General features: G+C 51.7%; 8 protein-coding genes across 8 annotated transcripts; 4 read left to right on the top strand and 4 right to left on the bottom strand.

Moving 5' to 3' along the window:
* Positions 1–1,946: 1,946 nt before the first annotated feature.
* MRS44_000635 (uncharacterized protein) lies at positions 1,947–3,026 on the bottom strand (the record flags this gene model as incomplete). Its single annotated transcript, XM_046267448.2, has 1 exon — positions 1,947–3,026. The coding sequence occupies one exon, from the start codon at positions 3,024–3,026 to the stop codon at positions 1,947–1,949; it is 1,080 nt and encodes a 359-aa protein (XP_046138534.2).
* A 1,534-nt stretch (positions 3,027–4,560) lies between these two features.
* On the top strand, positions 4,561–5,430 carry MRS44_000634 (uncharacterized protein; the record flags this gene model as incomplete). Its single annotated transcript, XM_046267449.2, has 1 exon — positions 4,561–5,430. The coding sequence occupies one exon, from the start codon at positions 4,561–4,563 to the stop codon at positions 5,428–5,430; it is 870 nt and encodes a 289-aa protein (XP_046138533.2).
* A 335-nt stretch (positions 5,431–5,765) lies between these two features.
* MRS44_000633 (uncharacterized protein) lies at positions 5,766–8,855 on the bottom strand (the record flags this gene model as incomplete). The annotated part of the gene is made up of 3 exons (XM_065624137.1): positions 5,766–6,493; positions 6,541–8,645; positions 8,761–8,855. 3 exons carry the CDS (start codon positions 8,853–8,855, stop codon positions 5,766–5,768), a joined length of 2,928 nt encoding a protein of 975 aa, XP_065479853.1.
* Positions 8,856–11,273: 2,418 nt separating this feature from the next.
* MRS44_000632 (uncharacterized protein) lies at positions 11,274–11,960 on the top strand (the record flags this gene model as incomplete). The annotated part of the gene is made up of 2 exons (XM_046267447.2): positions 11,274–11,680; positions 11,729–11,960. The coding sequence occupies 2 exons, from the start codon at positions 11,274–11,276 to the stop codon at positions 11,958–11,960; spliced, it is 639 nt and encodes a 212-aa protein (XP_046138531.1).
* Positions 11,961–13,113: 1,153 nt separating this feature from the next.
* Positions 13,114–16,224, top strand: MRS44_000631 (uncharacterized protein; the record flags this gene model as incomplete). The annotated part of the gene is made up of 1 exon (XM_046267446.2): positions 13,114–16,224. One exon carries the CDS (start codon positions 13,114–13,116, stop codon positions 16,222–16,224), a length of 3,111 nt encoding a protein of 1,036 aa, XP_046138530.2.
* Positions 16,225–18,269: 2,045 nt separating this feature from the next.
* On the bottom strand, positions 18,270–19,551 carry MRS44_000630 (uncharacterized protein; the record flags this gene model as incomplete). Its single annotated transcript, XM_065624136.1, has 4 exons — positions 18,270–18,831; positions 18,880–19,252; positions 19,311–19,494; positions 19,549–19,551. The coding sequence occupies 4 exons, from the start codon at positions 19,549–19,551 to the stop codon at positions 18,270–18,272; spliced, it is 1,122 nt and encodes a 373-aa protein (XP_065479852.1).
* An 18-nt stretch (positions 19,552–19,569) lies between these two features.
* Positions 19,570–20,034, bottom strand: MRS44_000629 (uncharacterized protein; the record flags this gene model as incomplete). The annotated part of the gene is made up of 1 exon (XM_065624135.1): positions 19,570–20,034. One exon carries the CDS (start codon positions 20,032–20,034, stop codon positions 19,570–19,572), a length of 465 nt encoding a protein of 154 aa, XP_065479851.1.
* A 753-nt stretch (positions 20,035–20,787) lies between these two features.
* On the top strand, positions 20,788–22,152 carry MRS44_000628 (uncharacterized protein; the record flags this gene model as incomplete). Its single annotated transcript, XM_065624134.1, has 4 exons — positions 20,788–20,977; positions 21,146–21,405; positions 21,462–21,838; positions 21,918–22,152. 4 exons carry the CDS (start codon positions 20,788–20,790, stop codon positions 22,150–22,152), a joined length of 1,062 nt encoding a protein of 353 aa, XP_065479850.1.
* Between the last annotated feature and the right edge of the window lie 1,501 nt (positions 22,153–23,653).

Below are 23,653 nucleotides of genomic sequence, written 5' to 3'. Positions count from 1 at the left end.
ACCAGGCACGATGTCCACTGTGACACACCTGGAATTGTGCGTATCTTGACGCGTTTCCAGACAACCCGCACTTGCTGATCATTCCCTAACGACTTCACGAACGAAAAACCCTGGACCTAGAGCCTGGAAGTTGTTGGGTGCTTTCATCTCTCAACAACCTGTTCTCGTATAGTTGTCAACTCAACAGATACAGCGGTATGGCACGGATCCATTAGTGATGTGTGCGGAGAGACAGGGAAGAGTATTGGCGAAAGGGCTACCTAGATTTTGAAACGTAGCCCATGCTCTCAGCTCGATTTGGGAGGTATAGAAGGTCAGAGATGGCGAACCTGTCACGAGATGGGCCACGTGAACCCCAATCACTCGTCTCTCTCGCCTGCCGCTTTGAGGAGTGTGGCTCGTGCTTTTATTAAACCAGGGCCAAGCGATGACGAGACTGCAGTTCTGCCTCGAGAGGGTGTGCTGTGCCACATCCGTCTTGAAAATCTTTTTGAGACATACCTGTCATGTTTGATGAACAATGACACGGGATTACGGGTCGATGTGACCTGTTTTGGTGTGCTACATCAATTGTAAGACATGTTCCTGCATGATATAATATTAATTTGCTGCTCATATAAATCGGGCGTGTCAATGAGCTATCATGATGCAGACGGCCCCAGATCCCCGCAAGCCGCCCCTTTCGGACCCGCGACAGCGGGAGGATGGATTGCCGATGAACGGGTCGTTTACCATGCCACCGGGATTGCAGCCGACTCGGCCTCGGAATCTTTCAGACTACTCTTAGCGGGATCTCATCAAGGAGATATGATCATCGCTAAAGCCGTACTACTTCGTAGGGCTGGTAATCTAGTATCTGATGCTTTCGGTACTCTCGCCGGCCCCGAACTTGCTTTACTTGACTCCTAAACGACCACACCTCCTCTGGAAACTCATCATCCACCCCCTTTTTACAGTTTTTTCTTATTGGGGTCCCTGCTGCCTGCAGCGTGTTCCTCATTCGCTATCGTGCATTGGCGTGGCCATTGCTGCGGCCTTAAGGGGCTTACAGAGATATGTACATGAAATTACAGCCTCGCTCTTTTTCTGTATCCTTCACCCTCCAACTTTTAGGACTCACACACAGACGGTTTCCAAAATTAGGCAGGATTAATTTAAGTTGACAGCAGTCAAGGTCAGGTAATCAGGCCGCATGCTCACCAAGGATGGCGGCTTCGCCGAAGTGTGTGTGGATGCTGTAATATCAGATGCTGTGAGATAAGAACAATTGGATTGGATAAAATTGTGACACCATCACACGGACGCGAGATTAGCATCTGAAACATGATGTAGAGAAGTCATGAAGATGATGCAAAGGTTAACGGTTGGGTATTGGTGACAAAATAATAGAGGATGTTCATGCGGGGTAACTGCCTTGAGTGTGGTAATGATATTTTTGTCACGTGAAGATATTCTCGGCGATGTGAGCGAACTTCCTCAAACTAGACAAGCTCCCGCCTTTTGCAACCAAACTCTCTCTTTGACCAAGCGCTCTCTGCGTTCGAACTTGAACTCGAAGGCACAAAGTTCTACCAATTCGTTCTACCACCCCGAAATATTTCTCGGAAAGATGACTTGGCCGGCCTCCTGATGCACCTCCTCTACACTCCTTCCCAGTGTCAGTGAACGCGAACACGCCTCTACACAAGTCACCTCGACCAAAGCAGACCGAGCCTTCCGATATGAGATCGCGGCATTTCGATGCCGCAAGCATCGTCGACATCGCAGAAAATAGAGGTGTACTTCACAGGGCAGCAGGCTGCAGCGGAAAGGTAAAGACCCAAGACAAATATTATAGCTTTGACGAAGCTAACGTTAAACTCAAGCAAGACTCCGTTCCCGTTTTCTATACGAAATCAATGCAAAGACCAATGCGACCTTCCTCTCCCACCCCGACCCTGAGCTTTTTACCACAGACCAACCAAGACACCGGCGAGGACTGCAAACATCAAGCTTCCAGCCTCAGCCTTGATACCCAAGCTGACGGGAGTCGGGCAAGTTGTTCCAGTGCATCCGGACTGGTCACCTTGACCCTGTCCTTGGGAGCCCTGATCCGAACCTCCTTGGTCGGAACCACCCGCGCTGCTCCCACTATCCGTTCCATCACCTCCCTGACCAGCACCGTCTTGGCCAGAACCATCTTGTCCTCCGGTTGCGTCGCTACCAGACTGGCTCCCAGAACCTCCGTTGCTGGAATCACCACCGTTTCCTGAGCTGCTACCGTCGCCCTGGCCTCCTTGAGACCCGCTGCCAGAGTCCTGTCCACCACCGTTTCCTCCAGCGCCTCCGTTTTGATCTCCACCGCCAGGAGTAGGACCCTGACCAGGAGGACAGCCGCCAGGAGGACACGCAGGAGCAGTCCAGTTCTTGCCACCGCTGGGAGGGCTACATCCGTGGCAAGGCTGAGGGATAGGCTTGCTACCGCCACAGTTACCGCCAGGGCACTTTGTGCGATAGGGGCAGTCAACGACATCAGGGGGGCAGTCGTGGAAGACATCGCCGGGCTTGTGTCCTGGGTCACTGGGGACCGGGCCGGGCGTCTGTCCAGGAGCTACAGGAGTAGCAACGTCGCCTGGGAACGGCACAAAGACGACTCTCGCATCGTTCCTCTTGTAGAGGTCATAAACCGGCCAGCCACGAATGGTAGCACCTCCACAGGTTCCCTTGGACTTGTCGGCCGGATCACACCATTGATTGCAGAGCGAGTTGTCCACCTTGGTCACCCGGTAAGGGATCGGCTTTGGCGATAAATCAAGGCGATCGCAAGCACAGGAGTTACCATGGAAGGCGATGATGTTGCCATTGGTCGAGCAAGACGATGTGCATCCGGCCTGACCCAAGTCAAACTGTCGAGGAAACGTTCCAGGCTTGATGGCAACACAGCCCAGATGTTGGAACTCGCCGCCTTTGATGAGACTGGGGTCGGGAGTCGACTGAGCGTAAACGCCAGCGGCGATGAGGCTGGCAAGGAGAAGAGACTTGGCCATCTTGACTAGAATGACAAAGAACAAAGAAAAGAGAAGGAATGATTTGAAGAAAGAGAAAAGAAAGACGGGATGGGGGTTGATTGCTTAAGACAACTTAGTAGTCAGATGAGAGGAGGGTTCTTGTTTGGCGTTTAAGTAGCTCGTGGTGGAATCTTGTTGTCGATATCATTCCTCTTTCTGGCACTCAGGGGAAAACTGGGTTTTTATGGAATGGGGGCTGAACTCTACAATGGTTTCGCCTGGCCTACGACTTCGAGATTCCGACAACGTTCCAGTCAAACGTTAGCAGAGTGGCCGGTTTCAGCCCTCCTCGCAGCAACAGCTGAGACAGAATCCAGGCACGGCTGCGGTACGGACGAATGAGACACCATGAGGAGAGACATGGCACCCGCACTTGACAGAAAGCATCTGGTGGAATGAAACGGATTCGCCGCTCTAGGGCGAGACCACCGGTTGCAAGGTCAAGTGGTTTCACGTCGATCTGCCCTGAAAGGCATCCCGGGGGATCTGGCAACAGCTATAAGCTTAATGCGTCTCTCAGCAGATGTGTCTCGGCTATAGCGGTTGGAATTCCTGCACAAGGGAGCCTCGACATTGTGTCTGGCACGCGACCATCGACCTCCCTTGACAACATCACCCAGAAGCGGGAAGACAAGTCGTAAGGCTCAGACGTGAGGGTTTCTAACGTTTTCATTTGGCGCGACATCCGTGAAGACGCTTAAAGAGATGCCTTGGGCAGCGTATGACTCAAAGCGTCTAGCTGAGAGCCTGAGACATGTTAAGATCTGTAAGCGTTGGCTGTTCACCCACGAAAGCCCCCGCGATGGCTTCACCTCCCGATTCAAGGCATCACAGAAGCCTTGAAATGCAGTGAAGCCAGCCTGTCACATGATGGCCTGATTCGGGAAGACACAGTGGTTCGCCTTGTCTAGCTGCCTTCCCGAATCGGCTTTGTTGCCTTGTCGCGAAAAAGTAAACGGAGACGCGCCAAACAAAGACCAGCCCTGTGACGCACTCTGATCGGACTGCAAAGTCTTCTTGATGCTCTGCTTCCGTGGCGTTGACGAAATTCAAAAACATTGGCCTCTTGCTGATGCTCTCGCGAACCGACAATTCAACAAAAAGAACTATCGATGTTCAACGACGAAGACCCCACCGCGACGCGAACACGATCGAAGACCGAGCGAATATGATAAAATGGGTGTTGGGGGCCGAATACGGTGCTTTCAGCCCAGTCTGTTTTCTGTGAACAAGGCATTGTTGGCATTGTTGTGGGTTGAAGATAAGCACTGAGCACACACAAACGCCATGAACAATTCTCGCACCTGATGAGAAGCCATCAAAGTCCATGTCGTCGGTTCTCCCTTTAAAAGGCTTCTGTGTTGCCACGCTAAGTTCCAGCTCCTGCTGAACTGGCTGAGACATCGCCACTCAAGCTGACAGTTACATTTTAACTGTCCTGTACACTGGGAACACACCGAGATCGTTATCACCAGATACCTTGCAATAACCTGATTTTCCCTCTGTACTCGCCATGGCGGTCTCAGAGCTGGTATTCTGGCAGGTCGGGTTTTCCATTGCCCTGGCCCTTGTGGGTGCCCTTCTTCTGATTTGCAGTTGCTTGCTGGGAGGAAGATATTACAAAGAGGAGGCCGAGAAGAATGTTGAAAAGTTCGCTCTAGTCCTAAAACACCAGGCCGAGCTCTGGAAACAGGAACGCGAGCGACGGGAAAAGGAGTACGAGTTGCGGCTTGAGGAGCAGCGACACAAGAACGCCGCCTTCGAGCAAAACTCGGAAATTCGGGAGGACATGGACGATGTCATGGAGGAGAACAGAGTCCTTCGCAGTCAGAAAGATGAACTCAGCCACCGCAACGAGCAGCTGGAGCAGGAGAGTGCGCGCCTGAGGATGGAGAACGCAGGACTGACGGTGCAGATCGCCCAAGCCAAGTGGCAGGGACAGGAGGTTGAGCTGGGATTTGGGCTTGGGTCTGGGCCAGACTCGGGGTCGGAGCCGGAGACGGTGGTGGACGTGGAGCCGGAGCGACCGCGCAATTTCTTGTCGACGCTGTTCGGCTCGGAGTTACCTCCAGGTTCGACTTTCAGCTTGGAGGAACCTGTCCAGAACGGCCCGGACAGCTCTGGGTCTCACGCTTCGTTCCCGTCGAACTCAGAACCGGGCACTCCTCCGCGCACACAGCTGCCTCTATCGCCTCCTGACAACGGGCAGGATCCACGCAAATCCAACCCGATGGACAGTATGGTAACGATGGGCGGCCTTCTGTCAGGCTCCAAGCAGCGCAACACATGGGCTGCGCATTCGGGATCGTCCGGCCCTTCCCATGAAGAAGACGACAAGTGGAAGCCTGTGTCTCCTGGCCAGCGCCGCACAAGTGTGAGCTGAGGGGATCTACAAGGCAAGTAGAAGATGAGTTCACGGCCTCCTTTCTTTTTCCTTCTTTCCTTTAACCCCCTTCTACACTTTGTCTGGGCCGAGTCAAGCGACCGATCCCCCCTATTCTTGGCCTTTTGCTGGGACACTGGTTTCAGTATAGTTGTAGTGCAACTTGGTAAAGTTATCTGCTTAATAGAAGCCCTTGGGGTCAAATCATTTATCCTCTGGTTGTCATGGCACTGTCTGCAAGTGCTGTAATGTCCATCTCACCCAAGCACAATATAATCCATGTGGTATCTAGCAACAGTCCTGGAATTAAACCCATCCACAACGTTCTCAACATATTAGAAAAATTTGCCCTTGAGCCCTCCCAGTACCACGTTCCTCTTTTGCTTGCTGATAAACTTGTTCACATCATTTGCCCATCCCGCGCTCTGTTCCTGAAGATTCTCCATATTGTCACCCATCATGTTGAGCTTCTCCGTCCTCTCGTTCAGCTGCCTTGTCAGGTAGTCTCCCCATCCTTCTTGGGCATTTGAGCCTGATGCCAAGGGCTCGCCGGTTCTAGCGGCACGTTGCTCAGCGGCAGCTGCATCCAGCATCCGTTGGCTTGGTGGTCGATCAGGGCCGCCAACAAGTAGATCCAGATCTGTCGGAGAAATGTATTGGGTTCCCGAGATCCACTGGAGGTTGGAGATGGTCGGCCGAGGAGGACATTCCAGCTTTGGGTTGATCATAGTATCAGGCGACTGTTGGGGCCCCTTGCCTGTGCCCCAGACGTGAATGACAGCCAATTCGCTGGGCCCCGACCAGGCAAAGATGTCTCCCGTCTGGGTCACGATCGAGGCTGTGCTCCGGCTTACGTCCATCATGGGAAGGTCTGCTCTGCCTATCTCTTTCAGACCGGGTATAGAGAATGCCCTTGCTGTTCTGTCTCCGAACACGCCTACAACGGCAAAACCTTGTAACTCAAGCTCCGCTACGCAGGCCGCGTCGCATAGGATGTTGTCAAACTCCTTGGATGCGCCCTTGGAGTTGGCTGGTCTGAAGATGCGAATCTCGGTTTGTGTCACTGTAAACTGTCAGTAATGAATCGCCATATTAGCTGCTGAGACAAACCTGCTACCACCACGCCATTGACTTGGCGTCCTTCTCTGAGGCCTGCGACTATCGGTCCAGTGGCAAAGGCTGGCTTGCCGGTATCAGCCTCGATGGGACTGAGTGAAATGATCTTGCCGTCAAAGGAGACAACGCCCGCTGGCTGAGCAGTATAGGTTCCATCCTGACCCGGGAGCAGCTTGAAGGTGACGACCTTGCCCAGATTTGTTCCCACAAAGCAGCAAATGCTTGAATATTTGTCCTCATCCAAGGTCATGACGCCAAACTCGATCACGACAGGCCACTCCTTTTGTGGCTCAGAGGCCGAGTGGTGGTGACCCTTCAAGAAAGTAGATCGCTTGTCTTGCTTTGCAAAGTCGGTCATGGGAGCCTGGAAAATGATGGCAGGTCCTCTGAGGTCGATGATTGTCAGAAATCCCAATTCTGAACCCACGGCCACGAAGCCGACGTTGGACACTTGCACAGCCGTGATGGGTCCTGACACCATTTCGTATAGAATGGCGGGCTGAAGTCCTTCCTTGAGGCCCGGTTCAGCCCTCGAACTGATGTCCGTAAGGCCCTTCGGGTTTGGGTCAAGTTGTGGCGGCTTGTCCTGGCCGAAGAAGCGGTTGCCGCCCCAGCGGAAGATGATGGCCTCGCCTGTCCGTGTTCCTACTACAAACTCTCCTGTACTGGGTGCCATGTTCATGCATGTGATGTCGATATCATCAAATCGGTCTAATGCTCGAGCCACGTCCACCTGCAGTTGAGTCCCGTTCTCGATGTCATCGGCATGTCCAGAGTCCCATATTCTGATAGTGCTATCGGCATGGGCAGCCTGGATGATGGTGCGCTCTTCATATCTCTTTCGAGGTCTTTGGGCTTCAGCACCTCCCTTCACCAGCGGCTCTCCTTGGTTGCGCTTCTCAAACATGGATAGCCATCTGGGTCTTTCTAGACACGACACATTGACCTTGGTGACGAATGGATGAACAAAAGAGACAGAGGGGTGGAGTTGATTGGTAGGACTGATTGGGTATCCAGAGGGAAAACTCATGGTGATGAGCTCACCAGATGACAGCAGGGTAATGACGGCAATAGGATCCTGGGCGCCGGCGAAATGGGGCGAGAAGCGAGGGATGAGGAGGAAATCGACAGCCTGGGCACCAGCAGGGAGAGGAAGGGGAGTTTGCCGCTTTCCACGAGTGTAGTTTGCAAGAACTTGCCATGTTGAGGTGGCATAAACTGGCGTCTGTCCAAGATCAATAAAGGTCAGGCCCTTGGGCGATGCGTCAGGCTTTTGTCCACCGGCGATCAGCAGACCACTGTCGTCGCAGTTCTCCTTGCAGCACCAGGCAATCTTGGTGATGGGCTCGTTCAAGGAGGGAGATACGTCAGGTGATGGCTGGTTGACATTGAACTCGGTAAGTGTCCTGGCCATAATGACCTTTTCCTCCTTGGGATCCCAGAAAACCAGACTTCCATCTTCGTGAGCGGTCAAAATGAAGGTTCCTGAGGGATGCCACAAGGCGTGTGTGACCCTGGGCTTTCGGACCGTATCGGCAGCCACGCCGTTGCCGCCCGGAGCACCCGCTGGGAGGACGTATTCGTAGAATTGCACAGCTCGGTTCTGCTTGAACGAGTAGGAGACGGCTCCGTTGGTGTAGGCCAAAAGCAGCTTCCCGACGTCTCGAGGGTGAAGCGACATGGACACCAGGTTGGAGATCTTTGCGCTGGGGTCCTTCTCCTTCCAGAAATTGGGTAGGCGGAAAGATCGAGCCAAGCTTCCTCGATCAAGGTCAAAGGCCATGACGTCGCCATTCTGCAAGCCAATAAAGGCCCAATCCAGCATGGGATCTGTCAGGAGACAGGCAACCTGACCAGCGACGACCATAGCGGCAACTCGGTCGCCCGTATCGAGATCCCAGACTCCCAGCTCATTTTTGGCATCGACACTGACGAGGCGATTCGCGCAGAACTGTAGGATGCGGAAGGAAGTGTTTCGGGGAGGCTGGAGGATCTTTTGGACACGGCGCTGGCCAAAGACGTATATCTTTCCGGGGCCGAACTTGGTCTCGCTGGTTCCGATGGCTAGGAGGGACTGGACGGGCTCGTATGCGTAGCAGCTGGCGAGAGTCAGAGAAGTGTCCGAGAGAAGGGACAACTAGAAACTGGCTGGCGGGGTTGGGCGGGAATGCATGGAGTTTGGCTGGTCACCTTATTTGGGAATTTATCCCGTACCTGGCTTGGTCGTCAGGCAGGAATAGCTCGGGTCTGATGCTCGCGGACAAGTCATTTTGCATGCCCGTCTGCTTGCCTCGCAGGAAAGCCGCCATCTTGAGATGATGCTTGCTCAGCTGGTGTTGTTGAAGTTATCTCTTGTCGCAGAGCTCGAGAGGGAGCTCCCGGGCCCCGAGTGTTTTTAGTGGGGGAGCCTGAGCCAGAGCTTCCGAGCGCCAACGTCATGCATGGTCCGTGCGGGCAAGACAGTGACAAGAGCACTGTATTCACTGTGGCTCCCGTAGCACCTGATATTAATGCCAACAGCCTTTCTCCTATCTCCCAACTTATACATCTCCTACCTCTTGCTTTCAACTATATACCTATTGCGACTTTTTACTTTTTGTTCAGCTCTCAAATACAGCCCGTCACCATCGACAAATCTCCTCTCTTTTTGCTCCACAACGTCCAATCTCTCATCAACCACGGCCCGTGAGTCTTGGCTGCACAGCCCCAAACCCAGACTCGCATTGGAACAAAGCCAGTCAGTGCTCTTCTCCCGTTTTCCCCCAAGACCCTGAAGCGTGATTAACCCCAAGATTCGACCAATGCTGTCGAGCCGAGACGGAACACCGGCAGACCCGGAAGCTTGGCGTGGCCAGATTCTCAAAAAATGTTGAGAATGGCTGTTGCTAGTTCACATGCAGGACACATACATAGTATGTCGACCGTTGCAACTAGCTACCGAGTGGCTTTGGTTAGTCTGTGCGTTTGAGCCGCGCTTTGATAGTGAGTTGCATAGATCTACGGTGGTTTATATCTCACCGCTGGTTGGTTTGGCCAAGTGCAAGTGCAAGTGCAGGTGCCAATGCGAGGATCCATGTCGTTCCTTGATTGCCGATGAACCATGATTGCCGATATGCGTTCTTCAAAGTGTATGTAAATTCATTTGTAGTCTGTGCGGGTTCCTCTTCTCACAACTGAGCGCGTCTCGCTCCTAAGTCTGTGTCCGGCGTTGAGCTATGCCGATGGCGTCGAAGTATTGTGTGGTTTCAATAGTATTTCTCCTTGCCTTAATTAGGCATTATAAAGTCTCGCCAATACTTGAATATAGTTGCACAATGTTTTTAGATATTGCTTGTTGTCTCTGCGGGCGAGTTGCAGAAAACCGCACTCATCAGATGATCAAACTCTAGAAACCCGTGGCCAGCTGTCGACAACTCCAGCATGACAACGATAGTCTATTCACATCGAGGTATGTTCTCTCTTCTCTCGATCTATTCTTGTGTTAGTTTGGAATTATCGGCTGGTATACCCACTCCTTCGCGAGGCGTTCTGGAAAGTGTCTCGTCAACCAGCCGCCAATTCAAAGCTGCAAGTTCTCATCCAACCAAACCTATGCGTCACCCATCCCAAACAATTCTCAAACCCTCATCCATGTCCATGGGATGAACGAAATTACACGCATTAGTGTCCGACACCTGTCGTGCTACGACGTTTAGGCATGGGAGCAGAACCATCCCGTGACAGTCTTGACAACTCAGTAACCTGACAAGAAACAGGGCGGTTCCGTGACAGTTCGAGTAGATTCCATGAGCCATTAATATTCCACGGCAGATTCATACCCTGAACCAAGTCTCAATGCTTGCGGTATCGAGATGGTGGGCTTCAATCGAGACCAAGCGACCCCTCAGGGTCCCCGAGCAGCAAAGCCAATCGTCCACGTGTAACAAAAAGGAGCCTGGAGGATGCATATAAGGCTGTAATGGGTCCCCTACTTGTCCACGTCGGTGCCCAGTCATGTCCAAGTGACGCTTCGCCTCGCCTGCACAGGATAAGATCGTGTTGGGCCCGAAAAGCTGAACGCCGCGGCGGGAGGGAAATGCAAGGCATTCATTCCCGCATAGGTCAGCAAGCCCACCGTCTCTTACCCCTTGGCCAGATCTCGCGGGCTCAGTGTCGTCATTGGGTGTTTGGATACGGGGAGGGGTGTAAAATGACGAGAAGTTACAACGTGTAATCAATCGAGACGACGTGTCGGTTGGGCACCCATCGAGACCATTGACTTGCAGCAACCCGTGCCCCTCACCTGGCCTCTGACGTGGGCCTCTTAAGGAAGCCCTGCGACTCTCTTTGGCTGCAATGGCTCGCTGGGACTCTTCCAATAAGCAGGTCATTCTGCCGGCCGCGAAAACGGCCAGCTGGGCTGCTTTGCTGTCAGTCGGGCTCACATCGAGTACGCAGGTACCTACCACATCGTGGTCACCACGTTGACGACTCAATTCCCGAGCCCTACTCTTTCTGCCCTGGACATAGGTAGTTGACTCGAGGCCCAATTAATTCCAGGGCCAGCATGGCCTAGGCCTAACGAGACTGGGCATCAGGCCCGGTCTGGCAAATTTAACTGTCTCTTTAACTGCTTCTGCCAACCCTCCTATGGATACCGAGCGTAGAATAGCATCGATCGACATTACCATCAACACCATCACACATCCACCCATCCACAATCCTCCTCACATTACATACCTCCCGACATGAGCTACAACCCGATTAGCGAGGTATCCGCGGATCAGTATCGCCACCCGGATCCCAATGCTCGCTACCAGCAATGGCCATCCTCATCCTCATCCTCGGGCTTCTACCCAGACCAGCAACCCTCAGACCCTCGCTCCTACGCCTTCAGCAACCACTACGCCAACCAATCACACTCTGGATCCCAGTTCCCCTACCGCGTAGGAGGAGACTACAATGAGGTGCAGCAGGTAGATGATCACCAGATGTGGCCACCTCAGGAGTACGGCGGTGCATCCTCGTCCTCTGTCGCCACCTCAAGTCCCCCAAACGCCTCAGACGAGGCTTACACCTGGATGGGTTCTGCAGAGAGCAGTGATCGCAATCTGTGCCAATGCGGCAAAGCTTTCCGACGTCCCTCTGATCTTGCGTAAGTTTCAAAGTATTGAAAATCTCTCAGAGGCTAACACGCAACTAGAAAGCACCAAAAGTACCACATCAAGTACTTCTCTTGCCTCTTCTCAGGATGTGACAAGGCATTTGCCACACAGAAGGACCTGACAAGGCACATGAGAACGCACCGCAAGGGCGAGGGCTACCAATGCAAAGTAGAAGGCTGCCGCAAAGCGATGTCTGGGCATGTCTACAGCCGCAAAGACAACTTTGATCGGCACATGAGGACTGCGCATCCAGATCACCCACATATCTGAGAGAGGCGAACAGTGACTCTCCCATGTTGAACGACAGAAGAAATGACACACATGACGTGGCACTGCAGAAGCCCACAGACAGAATATTGTGCCAGACGACATTGAAACGACCGGTACGGCATGAGAAACGCACAAGAAAGCGATAAAAGACACAGGATGTCTTGCAACTGTATTGATTATGGAGGGGGGCGTGTGTTCGGAGTTTATTTGTTTCTCAAATAGAGAGGATGCCGAGGTTTCGCTCATACTTTTTACACTTCTTGTAAAGACTTTTTATTCTCTTTTGCCTTTTAGATGAGATTATGAAGTCACTTGGCAGGCCCGGGGTTTATGGTCCGTTACATTTTCTCTTTTTGAAATTTTCCAAGTTTCTTTCTCATATACATAGTTTGAAAGCCAATATGTTGAAGAACGAACCAGATATTGCGCCTACTCATATGCTCCAACTTTATTTTCATCAGCAGAGGGAAAACAAGTCTCGAGATTGACAAGAAAGGTTATTGAAGGTGAGTGAAGCCATTTCACAACATGTCCGTGTTACCCGAGCCGCATGTTAATACCCAACTGAACAACTTGACCCAGAATTACCACGACGACGAGAGAGTCCTTCATCGATGCTGGATCTTCAATACCAGGTTGGCGACATTCCTTTCTCTTGGACATTGCCTCATTCCATCTTTGATTTAACCCAGTCATTCCAGGTGCCTCATATCCTTCCAGGATACCCTGGCTCTCACGCTCCGCCCCAAACACGGATGTTTCATCACAATCAACAACCAACAATGACGTGGCGTGTTTATGATACTTTACGGCGGTACCATGAGGCGTAGTTCAGAAAGCGCAAGCTGATTACTTGTTCGATCAAAATGTGAGTAATGGCTACCTTTCCCAGACACTATTGCAAGAGTCTTTTTTCAAGTCCTCCAATTCTTTTCAAGAGCGTCGAGTCTCTCCATGAATTAATGTTGGAAGTGCCCGGACCACCCACTTTCTGCAACCCCGCCACGAGGAGGGCACCACGGATCGCAATGCTTACCTGTATTGTACAAGGACACTCCCTCTGTCGGTTACAAAAGAACGCCGCCCTCCTCTCATTTCTCTGGATCTTAATACAACCCCCTCGGCATCAAACGACACCAATTCCCTTTTTAGAATGTCTTCACAAACCTCTTTCGCGATGGAAATGGTACTTGATGATCTTGTATCCGATTTCAGGATGCTACAGGAGGAGCATCGGAAACACGGGGATGTGCCGTTCGAGTATTTCAATCTCTTACGGGGCTCCAAGCGCTCCAAGCCATCCGCTACGGCTTCATCTACTCAAGCAGCTTCTTCAGCGCCAGGAATTTCTCCCGTTTCAACAAATCCTCCGATACCCACAGCTCACAGCTTACTGGCGGCAGTCGGATGTGAGAACCAGGACGGGCCTGATGAGTTTTGGCAGTCCAACAAGAAGCTCTTTGCCAAGAAAATCAGACTAGGTCTACAGAATGGCATCAACATGAATATTACCTGGGCTCAGAGCGAGATGGACCCCCCTTTGCCCAAAATGGGACCTCCATACGGGTGCTGCATCAACATTCCTCCTCTACCGCCGGGTCCTCTTTGGTTCTTTCGGAACACGCCACTCCATCAGGCTCTAGCTCACAAGGACTTCGAAACGGCAGAGTTGATTCTTCAAGCAGGCGCAAACCCGGACATATACAACTTCCACGGCTTGACACCACTTCATGAGGCCCTCTTGGAGGATCGTCAGGATGAAATCTTCTTCTTGCTCAGCCATGGAGCTGACGCAAATGCTCCCACCATTCACGACAAGCTCCGCCTTAGTAATGGGATCAGAGCCGATGGCTCTGAAGGTGTTCTACCTATCCACAGAGCCATATGGGCTGGAAACCTTTCCATGATGCGTTTACTTCTGGAAAATGGGGCAGACTGCTCCTGGCTTACCTCGGATGGATGGAATCTCCTGGATCTTGCTCTACTAGCCGGGAACTCGCGAGTAATGGCCCTTCTAATGTCTCGTGGTCTTCAGCTATCACCGTCGCCAGCAACAATATCGTCATTGCCTGATGAGATAAACTCTTCAAAGAAGCTCCTTGCGGTTTCAACCAGCAGACTGCTCGTCCCGCCACCTGAGCTATATCCAGTGTACTGTCATATCATGTCTCGGGTTGACTACCCACACAGTAACAGTTCAGCGCCTTCAGCAATGATTCTCCAAACAGCCGAGAGTATGATTGAAAGATTCCTCGACTGTCTTCACAGAATGGCCGCATCAAAGAGCTGGGAAGGCCGAGGAAACCTCTGCAATCGCTGCTCCAAGTTTCAGTCACTGCTACGCCACTACTCGATCAAGGACAGCTATAGCCCAAGATTTGATTTCCAAGTTCATGAGAACTGGCAGCAACTGAAAGCGTCTGCGTCCAACGGTTGCCCTCTTTGCAATCTCATGGCAGACACTCTGGACCACGCACGAACGCACATGGGTCCAGGTAAAGGAGAACCGTCCTCATCGGGGGCCAGCGAGGTCCACATAGAAACTGAGACTCAGGAAACCAGTAACGCTATCCTCCTCCGTGTGTCTGATGACATTGAAGTTCAATGCGGACAGTTGTATGAGCGGTTCCGGGTCTCGGAACAAGATGAAGACATCATCTCTAATATCAAAGTTACTCATGACGAGGAGCTTCTCGGAACTGGCTCGGAACAAGCTTTCTTTACAGCAAGAACCTGGCTTGGCAATTGCAGGTGGTCACCGCAACATTCAGTTTGTCAACAATATCCAAAGGACTTGCAGACCGCTGAGAAAGAATACCCGTTGAGATTAGTGCGAGTCGGAGATGGCCTGGATCATATCGCCCTTATCGAAGGCGTGACTGACTCGATGCCATATACTGCGTTATCTTACTGCAGAGAGTCGTCAGACATCGCACCTCAAACGACACAAGCCAATCTTGAGACGCATATGAAAGAGATTCCGCTCGAGAAACTTCCAACTTTTTTCCAAGAGGCGATACTGGCAACCAGAGGCTTAGGAATTGAATACATCTGGATTGAGGCCCTCTGCATTATTCAAGATGACAGCCGAGACTGGAGTTATCATGTTCAAAGAATCCCCGAGATATTCTCACAGGCCGAGTTGACCATCTCCAGCTTGGTTGCAAACAGTACTTCGGATAGACTATTTTGCCCTCGATCTACCCGGTCACTATCTTTAGTGCCCACCGAAGTACGGAGATGCAAGAAGGACCGTGGATATTTCAAGGCTGGCGTCAATCGATGCTATACCTTGTCACGAAGGTGGCTGGTCGAGCGGTCTGTTGCGACGAAGGGCCCGATTCACTCGCAAGTCTGGGCATTCCAGGAGCATCTCTTCAGCCGCAGGATATTACACTTTGGGGACGGGATGCTGCACTGGGAATGTCCTTGTAGGCACGCAACAGAAGCAGATCCTACCCCGACTAGTTCATCGAGGACAAGTGAGTGGCAAGAGGCAAGAGAGGGGGTACTTCAAGGGGGTTTTTCTGGCTTCTCCGCTTTCTGGATGAAGCAGGCCGAGAGATACTCCAAGATGACACTATCCAAACCTTCCGAACGTCTGCCAGCTTTCCTAGGATTCTCTAGATATATGGAGAAGCAGCTCAAAAGCACGTGCCTAGGAGGGATCATGATGGGAGAGAACTTGCTTCAAAATCTCTGTTGGAAGGTCAAGCCATCTGACACGCAAGTTGTTCTTCCCACATGGACGTGGATATCTCAATCAACTGACGTGTCGTTTTGCTTCGCTCCCAGGCCAGAGACGCACCAAGGCATCATCCCGCTCGCAGCATTAGTCTCAACTGACGCCAAGGTCGACGAGAACTCCTTGCAGGTCTCAGGCTCTCTCACGCTCAAGGGATCTCTGTATCCCTCAAGCCTACTCAGGGACTTCTCTATCAATGGAGGCAAGGGACCACTCTCACTACATCCTTTCTGGGACCGCAAAAGCTATGAATCACGAGAGGACTATTACGCCTTCGATTTGCTGGGTTATAGCTGCGAGAAGTATCAAGCATGGAGCAGTTACCTTTTCAGGAAGTCGCACCCTACCAAAATGCTCCTGATGCTGGAACCAGCCGATGAGACTCTCACTCGGTTTCGCCGGCTGGGGCTTGGACTCTTGGCGTGGAATGAATCCTATCCCTCGTATGGATCTACGCCTCTCAGACCAATGTGGATCGATGACGAGACTCGGTTTGAGCATACCATCACTCTTGTCTGAGGTATCATATTATGTCATGTCTTTTCATATAGAACGGGTTCTTACTCTCGGATATCACCGGGTTTGCCTCGCCAAAGGTTAATACTAGAACAATATACCGGCCGCAGAGTAGTTGAGCTAAAGCATGTCGTTGACGTTAAAGTCTATCCCTTCAAAATCAAGAGCAACCGAGTGGTCTCATGTACCCCCTAATACGATCATACCATCTTGGAACATGACTTCTCGTATTTCCCTGAGTGGCAGCTCTTGGTCGACTTCTTCCTCAGATCTGGACTGGCCCTTGATCTTGGATGAAAGAATTTCTAGGGCCGCTACGCAACTTTCGGCTGACTCTTCTACTCGCGAATATGCCCTCAATAACTGAATGGCTTGGTTTCAAGGAGTATTGTCACGCCGCGGCTCAGGTATTGAAGCACTCGGGTCCGTAGGCCTGAACCGCTCAACTAGAAGAGCTGTCGCTGTAGTATATACGACTAGATCATTTGAGTGGCTGGGCTCCTCATATCTTGAGATGGTCTTCTTACACAATACAGCGAACCACCATGCAGGGACTGGGCCCGTCACTGTGTCAAGGTCCAAGTTTTGTTGAAATATGTTGATGGTCTCATGCACAGCTTCAAAGCAGAGAACGAAACACTCTTCTATGAGCTTTTGTGACACACTCTGTTCGGTCCACAGGTATTCTTGAAGATCATTTAGTTTCGCCTGCTTGAGATAGAACTCGGCAACTATTGGTCTGAGAACCAGTGTTCTCGCATAAAGATATCTTTTTGATTCTGTCAGCTCTTGAGAGCACTAACGAGGAAAACCGGGACACCTGCCGCGCTCGCAGCACGATACACTGCCGTTGGAAGAGAAAGTCTTCATCCGTACTTGTGTGTGCGCAGCTGAGTTGCTGAGGTATGGAACGAGCCCACTGCGTTAACCGACTATTTAACTGGAGTATAGAAGTAAGGAAATCGTTTTCTTTTACTTTTCTCTCTTTGGGACTCATGTATAGTTGAAGAAGAGAGCTATTGACGATGCCGTAAAGCTCGAGAGATTTAATAAAGAAGGCAACTTCGGTGGTTCTACCATAAGGGCGAACTGGGGTAGGTTTCGCTTGCGCGTCTAGAAAGTCTTCATCTATCATCACGGGCAGCGGGACAGCATTCTATAGCCAGTCTGCCTTCATGCTAGGGCGTCCGAAGGTCATTGATACGACACTACTATTATGGTAGCACGTTGCATACTCATCGTCCATGCACTTAGAGATAATCATTGCTACTTTGTCCATCTCTGGGTTGTTGCCGGATCGTGACATGGTTGGCTCACGTTCTGTGTGGATAGCCTCAGCCATGAGATCAAGGCTTAGCATCCGCGGAACAGGGACACAGAGGAAGCGGGATGGCAGGGTTACAAGGTAGCTCGGACGGAGAGCAGCAGTAATAAGGAGCTGACCAAGAGTTAACTTACGCAATCCATCCTCGACATAATAGGTCTATCATTATTAGTCTCTCAGTAAACATGAATCCCTAAGTGCCGGTTTACAAAATGTCTCTGGCCACGATATACATGTTAGGGATAAATCGGGGCGTTCTAGTTAACGACGAGGCAAAAAAACATCTCCTAAGTCCCTGGTATATCATTATTTCCTGGCTCTAAGCTCATTAATCCAATGTTATCTAGATTCACACATTCCTTTAAGATTAAGCAAGCTCGCAACATTCAACAAAAGAAAGATAGACAAAAAAAAAAAAAAAAAGCTTTGTCGTTTGTTAATAGTAGTTAGTAGCTTCTTCAAGTTTCGAAGCTAAAGGCAAAAAGAAAACGTCTCCGGTACAGGGAATCGAACCCTGGGCTCCGCGGTTAAGGATCTCTCAACTGAGTTGATGAGAGCGCGAAATGTTAGCCACTACACCATACCGGAATGTAATTGGTTGAAAACAAGGTTTGCAGAGAGTGACCATGAGTTACAGCTTCAGCAACTAGCTAGTGATTTCGAAAAGAACATCCATATTCCAAATCCAATATCCAGGTCCAAATACAAATCCCAAGTGACGGCTCTACCAGAGAAAGTTGAGCTTTCGGATGCCCTTGTTTGGCTTCAGAGGGGGCGATGGATCAGCGATTGCAATGTCCAGGAACGCGCGAATAGAAGTCTCATCAAGAGGAATGATCTTGGTCTTATTGTAATATTTGAACGCAAAGTACGAGATCAGGATGAACGGAATGTTGAAATAGGAAGACACAAAAGACTTGGTAGTCCAGTGACCATGGACAAAGTCCTGCCATTCAGACGTGATGAGGATCAGGATGAACAGGCTGATGCAGGCCCAGCTGAAGTAAGGCCGGAAAGGAGACTTGTATGGCAGCTCGTTGCGGTCTATGCCTTCTATCTTGCAGCCATAGAAGAACCGAAGATAGGTTATCAGAATGACTGTCCAGTTGACCAGGATCGCGATAGACAGGAGATCCTGTAACCAGGTAAAGACCGTAGACGCGCCTTGAGAAATGGTCAAGTATCCCAGAGCCATGAACAGAGTAAAAAGAATGACGGTCACGTATGGAATCTCGAATCGGTTGAGAAGAGTAAAGGCGCGAGGCGCGGGCCTGCTCTTCGCCAGACTAAAGAGGTAGTGGATATAATTCATCATGTCGTAGTTGTCGCAGGACTAAGTTGAAGTTACGGCGATGGCGTTGATGAGATGCGGGATAACCTTGATGCCAGCCAAAGAAGCAGAAATATCAAAGAGAGACGCAGTAGTGCCCTTTGACTTGAGAAGTCGATCATCGTTGGAGGGAACGACCAGGCCAACCAGGAACATGGTCAAGCTGTAGAAGATGAGGATTCGCCAAAGGACTCGCTTGGCAGCCTGGGGGATCACTCTTCGAGCATTCGCAGTCTCCGCGGCTGCTAAGGAGATGTCTTCAATTCCTGAGAAGGCGTAAAGAGCGTTCGTAAAGGTGGTGTAGAATCCCAAGAAGAACCCCAAGAATCGACCGAGTGATCCTTGGATGCCCATGTATTGCACAAATGTGCCTGGGTCTATAGCGAAACTTTGATTAGCATTTGGAGTCATAGACCACGGTGGATAATAACCAACCTTTCCAGTATCTGAATCTAGGAGCGTCACCACTGGGACCGCCACCGGCAATGATAACCGCCATGATGTTGGCGACAAAGACCAGGGCAATTTTGAGCAGGGCGAATCCGAACTCGAGCTCACCAAAAACCCGAACAAACAGGCAGTTTGTGAGGGCCATCAAAAGTCCAAAGATGGTTATCCACTACATATATTACTTAGCAACCACACTTCCAAATCTCAGGAGGAAAACTCGTACCATAGTGTTGTTCACTTCGGCTCAGAATGACATCAGGACGGCAGCAGCAACAATTTCGGTGGGGATAAATATGAGGCCCTTGTAGACCAGGTTCCAGCCATTAGCAAACGACAAGGCCGGGTCGACAAAGACCTCCGCATATCTCACGATGCCTCCGCTCAACGGGACAAGGACCGCCATCTCAACAACAGCGAGGGCAACGCCAGCAGCCGAGAAGCCGATGAGCGTATATCCAAGAAACGCTCTAATCGGTCCGGCCTGAGCAACGGCGCGACCGGGGCCAAGGAACAGTCCAGTTACAATGGCTCCGGCAAGGGCCATCATCTGCAAGTGGCGCGAGTGCAGGCCTTTGTTCATGTCCTTGAGCTCCGACATGTCCAGGGGTGCATTCGCAATGGCGGCTTCCCGAGTGGCCATGGCGCCTGCAGCAACATCTGATGAGTTGCTTCGGGCGTCGTAGGCGACGGCCTTTTCGCCCGCCTCCATCTGGTTGGCCTTGAAGCCATGATCAGGGGAGAAGTCAAAGAGAGAATTTGCGAATGCTAGACAAGATTGATGCTTCCAAGTACAAGTTTGATTCAACGAATAAAACTTGGGATGATCTCTAAAACTCAAAACAGGAGCTTTCCAAGGGGTCAAATACTCAGCAGCCTCCTGGCGAAGTAGTCTGGGGTAATGCCAGGGCTATACGTGACGTCTCCGTGATGCCGACTTTCGCCAGCGATATCTGGACGTCGAATCTGGAAAGAAAAGTGTCGATAGGGACCGACTGAGTCGTGGATACCCCAGGATCTGGATTCCCCCATCTCCGGGGAAGTGGAGGTGGTGGGCTCTCATTCGAGGACGCTCCGCGGGTGCACTATCGAGATAAGCTTAGAGATTTCGGATTTCGATGCCATTGAGACCTCCAAGTCTTGGCCGGCGGCGGCTCCCTGTCACTCCGCGAAGGGTGTTGTCTACACGGCCTGAAAGTGCTGGTAGGGTCACCTTGCTCGGTCCAGCCGCGCCTTGAGGAGCGACCTATTGTCGAGGACCGACGTTTAATTGAGGGTTTTGCGATTACACGAAGATTAGCGATTGGACCACACGTAATGTTTCCATGACTGACTCTTGCTTGTGTAAGGGATAGTTCCGGAGTCTGTAAGTGATAAAGGGGCTGTCTGTTCGAGGTCCTGTGAGTAATCCAAGCAGATTTGGAGCAAAACACCAAAGCCCAACCCAGTTCAAGACTCAGACATCATGGGATCAGTTCAGGAAGACGCAACGTCCAAAAACTTTGTCCTGACGGCGCAGGCCCTTCACAAGGCCTTGCCCAGGATGGGCATGGCCACCAGGGCAATCCACGTCGATAACTTCTCAAGCCCTCATCGTGCCATTGCGCCCCCATGCAAGTCGCAGTCAACTATCGATACCACCGAGACCCTGAACAGTTCGTGCCGATGCAGAATAAGGACGTGAGTTACCGTCTTGATCCTGTTTCTTCGGAGCTCAGCTGGCTGATAGCAGCCGAATGCACCATCCCACTCCCACATCTACTCACGTTACACTGCCCCCAACTCAACCCGCTTCGAGACGGTCTTGCACAATCTCTTTGGAGACGCTGGTGTTGTGACATACTCGAGTGGCCTCGCTTCGTTCCACGCCATCATGACCCTCCTGCCGCCCAAGCGCATCTTTATCGGCGAGGGCTACCACGGCGTTCACCGAAGCATCAAACTCCAGCACCGAGTGACAGGGGTCGAGAAGCTGACTCTGGGGGATTTGGATCAGCTCGGGCGCGTGGATCTTCTGCACATTGAGACGCCACTCAATCCCACTGGGGAAGCTCGCAACCTGGAATATTATGTAGCAAAGCCCGTCAGGCTGGGGCTTACATCTCAGTTGATGCGACCTTTGCACCTCCGTCTCTGCAGGATCCTCTCCAGTATGGTGTCGACACCGTCATGCATAGCGATACCAAGCACATTGAAGGCCATTCTGATATGCTCTGTGGCGTTCTGGCCGTGCATCAAGACCGAAAGGAGTGGGTAGAGACCTTGTATCAGGATCGCAGAGTGATGGGATCAATCGTGGGTAGCTTCGAGGGCTGGCTCGATATCCGATCGCCGCGAACCCTTCACCTTCGTGTGATCAAGCAGTCCCAAACTGCCGAGAAGCTCGTGTCTTGGCTCCACGAGGAGGTCCAGAAGCCCGGCTCTCTAGTCGGGAAGATGATCGACAAGGTACAGCATGCGTCCCTGCAAGAGGCAGACCTCAAGAATGGGTGGCTGCGGAAGCAGATGCCCGGAGGGTTTGGGCCAGTCTTTTCCATCTGGATGAACAATGAAGAGCACGCGCGGAGACTTCCGAGCAGGCTGTACATCTTTCAGCATTGCGACGAGTCTTGGTGGTGTCGAGAGCCTGATGGAGTGGCGTGCCATGAGTGACGAGGGAAGAGACCCCAGGCTGATCCGCGTCAGCTGTGGCGTGGAGGATGTTGAAGATATGAAGGCGGATATACTGCAGGCTTTTGAGTCGCTTCTGCGGGACTTTCATAAGCAAGAGACATCAATTGCATATCGGATAGATGAAATAGACGTATTGGATGCCGAGATTGAAGAGTGATTGCAGCAGAGAGTGAGCCCCGCCCGTGCGGGAGGGAGTGCATGACAACGCTCAGCCTGGTTGGCGCCATTCATCCATATTCGGAAGGTAGTTACTTGCAGGCTTAGGAACACGACAGGCCTCAAAGACCTGCATAGTAAACAAGGACTTTACGGGAAAAGCAATTGGACACTGACTTGCGTAGCCGTGCGGCCAGTGTCAGCAGGCACACTCTCCCATCCCATGTACAGTCTGATGCGTCCGCTACCGAATGTGCATTTCCAGAGACGCAAGTATGCGGGCGCGCGAGAGACCCAGCCACTCGGTGTTGTGCAACCCAACTCGACCTGGAGAACGAAAGCTCGCAGTTCAGCTTGCCAGCCGGCATGGAAGTATGCATGGAACCTTTGTTGCCGGGTCCAGGGGTGCAGCAGATCACACAGTTCCATGAGTCTTCTCGAACGTCAGCGTTGTGCTCCTCAATCTGCAGCATGCGCCCGTCCATACCGCTCTTGAGCTTTGAGCATCCATAGAAGAGCGTGTTATAGCTGAAGCGGCCTGGGAACTCATGCAGGGTGGTCAGAGAAGCGTCTATCCCGTCCTGTGTCCGTCGTCATCCGTTCGTCGGCACCGTGTGATACGAGTCAACCCCTTATCCTGATCCAGGATTAATGCTATCTGTCAAGTTTCGACGCCTCTCTGCCTCGTGCACGGCCCAATGTCACATCGCTCTCTCCGGTTCCGTTGGGGATTGAGTAATCACACGTGCCGAGAGGTAGCATAACTGAAAAAAGGCTGGCAGGGGGTCGAGGAGACGGAAGACGTGAGATTGTACATCTAGATGGCAGTGGGGGTGGGACAACAAGGCAGTACCAAGTTTTTATCTATCAGTAACAGTACGGGGTGTTCTACCATCAGCTTGGAGCTAGGTATTGTTGTGTCCCTATGCACAGTGCAATGTCCGAGTGGTCCGCTCTTCTCTCACCTCTATCCATCGTTGACGGGCGCGAAAGGCACACGTGCTGCATCAGGGGCAGGGAATTTGAGCACAGATCGGCCAGTCCTACAGCTCGCACAGCTCGCAGGATGGACCCCGCGATTCTTGAGGAGGGGTCAAGCGGCCCAGTCGTTCACACTATCCCGTTTCAACGAGCCAGCTAGCCAGCGTATCCCAGTAACGGATCTTTGATGCCTGTCACTCGCGTGGCAGCAGGGTTAGTCCGCTCCATGTGCCGCAGTAGTTTCTCCACATGGATTACACGCTAAGGGGGTTGCTCTCGTTTGAGTCTTGAGCTCCCAGGCGCCTTGATCTGCAACGCGGCGGGAACACTGGCTCATCTGCCCGCCCACTCGACTTGCACCTCTTCCAAGTTACTGTTCCCTCAGCATTGGCTGGCACTGGCGACCTTCGTGTTGAAGAGACCCATGCATCCTGACTCTTACCAGAAGCATTATAAATAGGAGATCGGATTCCCCTCGATGGCAAGCAATCTCGCCTTCCCCAAGCAAATAATTCACCTCC

This window comes from Fusarium solani (assembly GCF_023522795.1).
Source record: "Fusarium solani strain SB1 chromosome Unknown bctg00000000, whole genome shotgun sequence".
NCBI classification, from domain to species: Eukaryota; Fungi; Ascomycota; class Sordariomycetes; order Hypocreales; family Nectriaceae; genus Fusarium; species Fusarium solani.
Note: the sequence above shows the minus strand (reverse complement) of the source record. Positions and strands in the feature narration are given on the sequence as shown.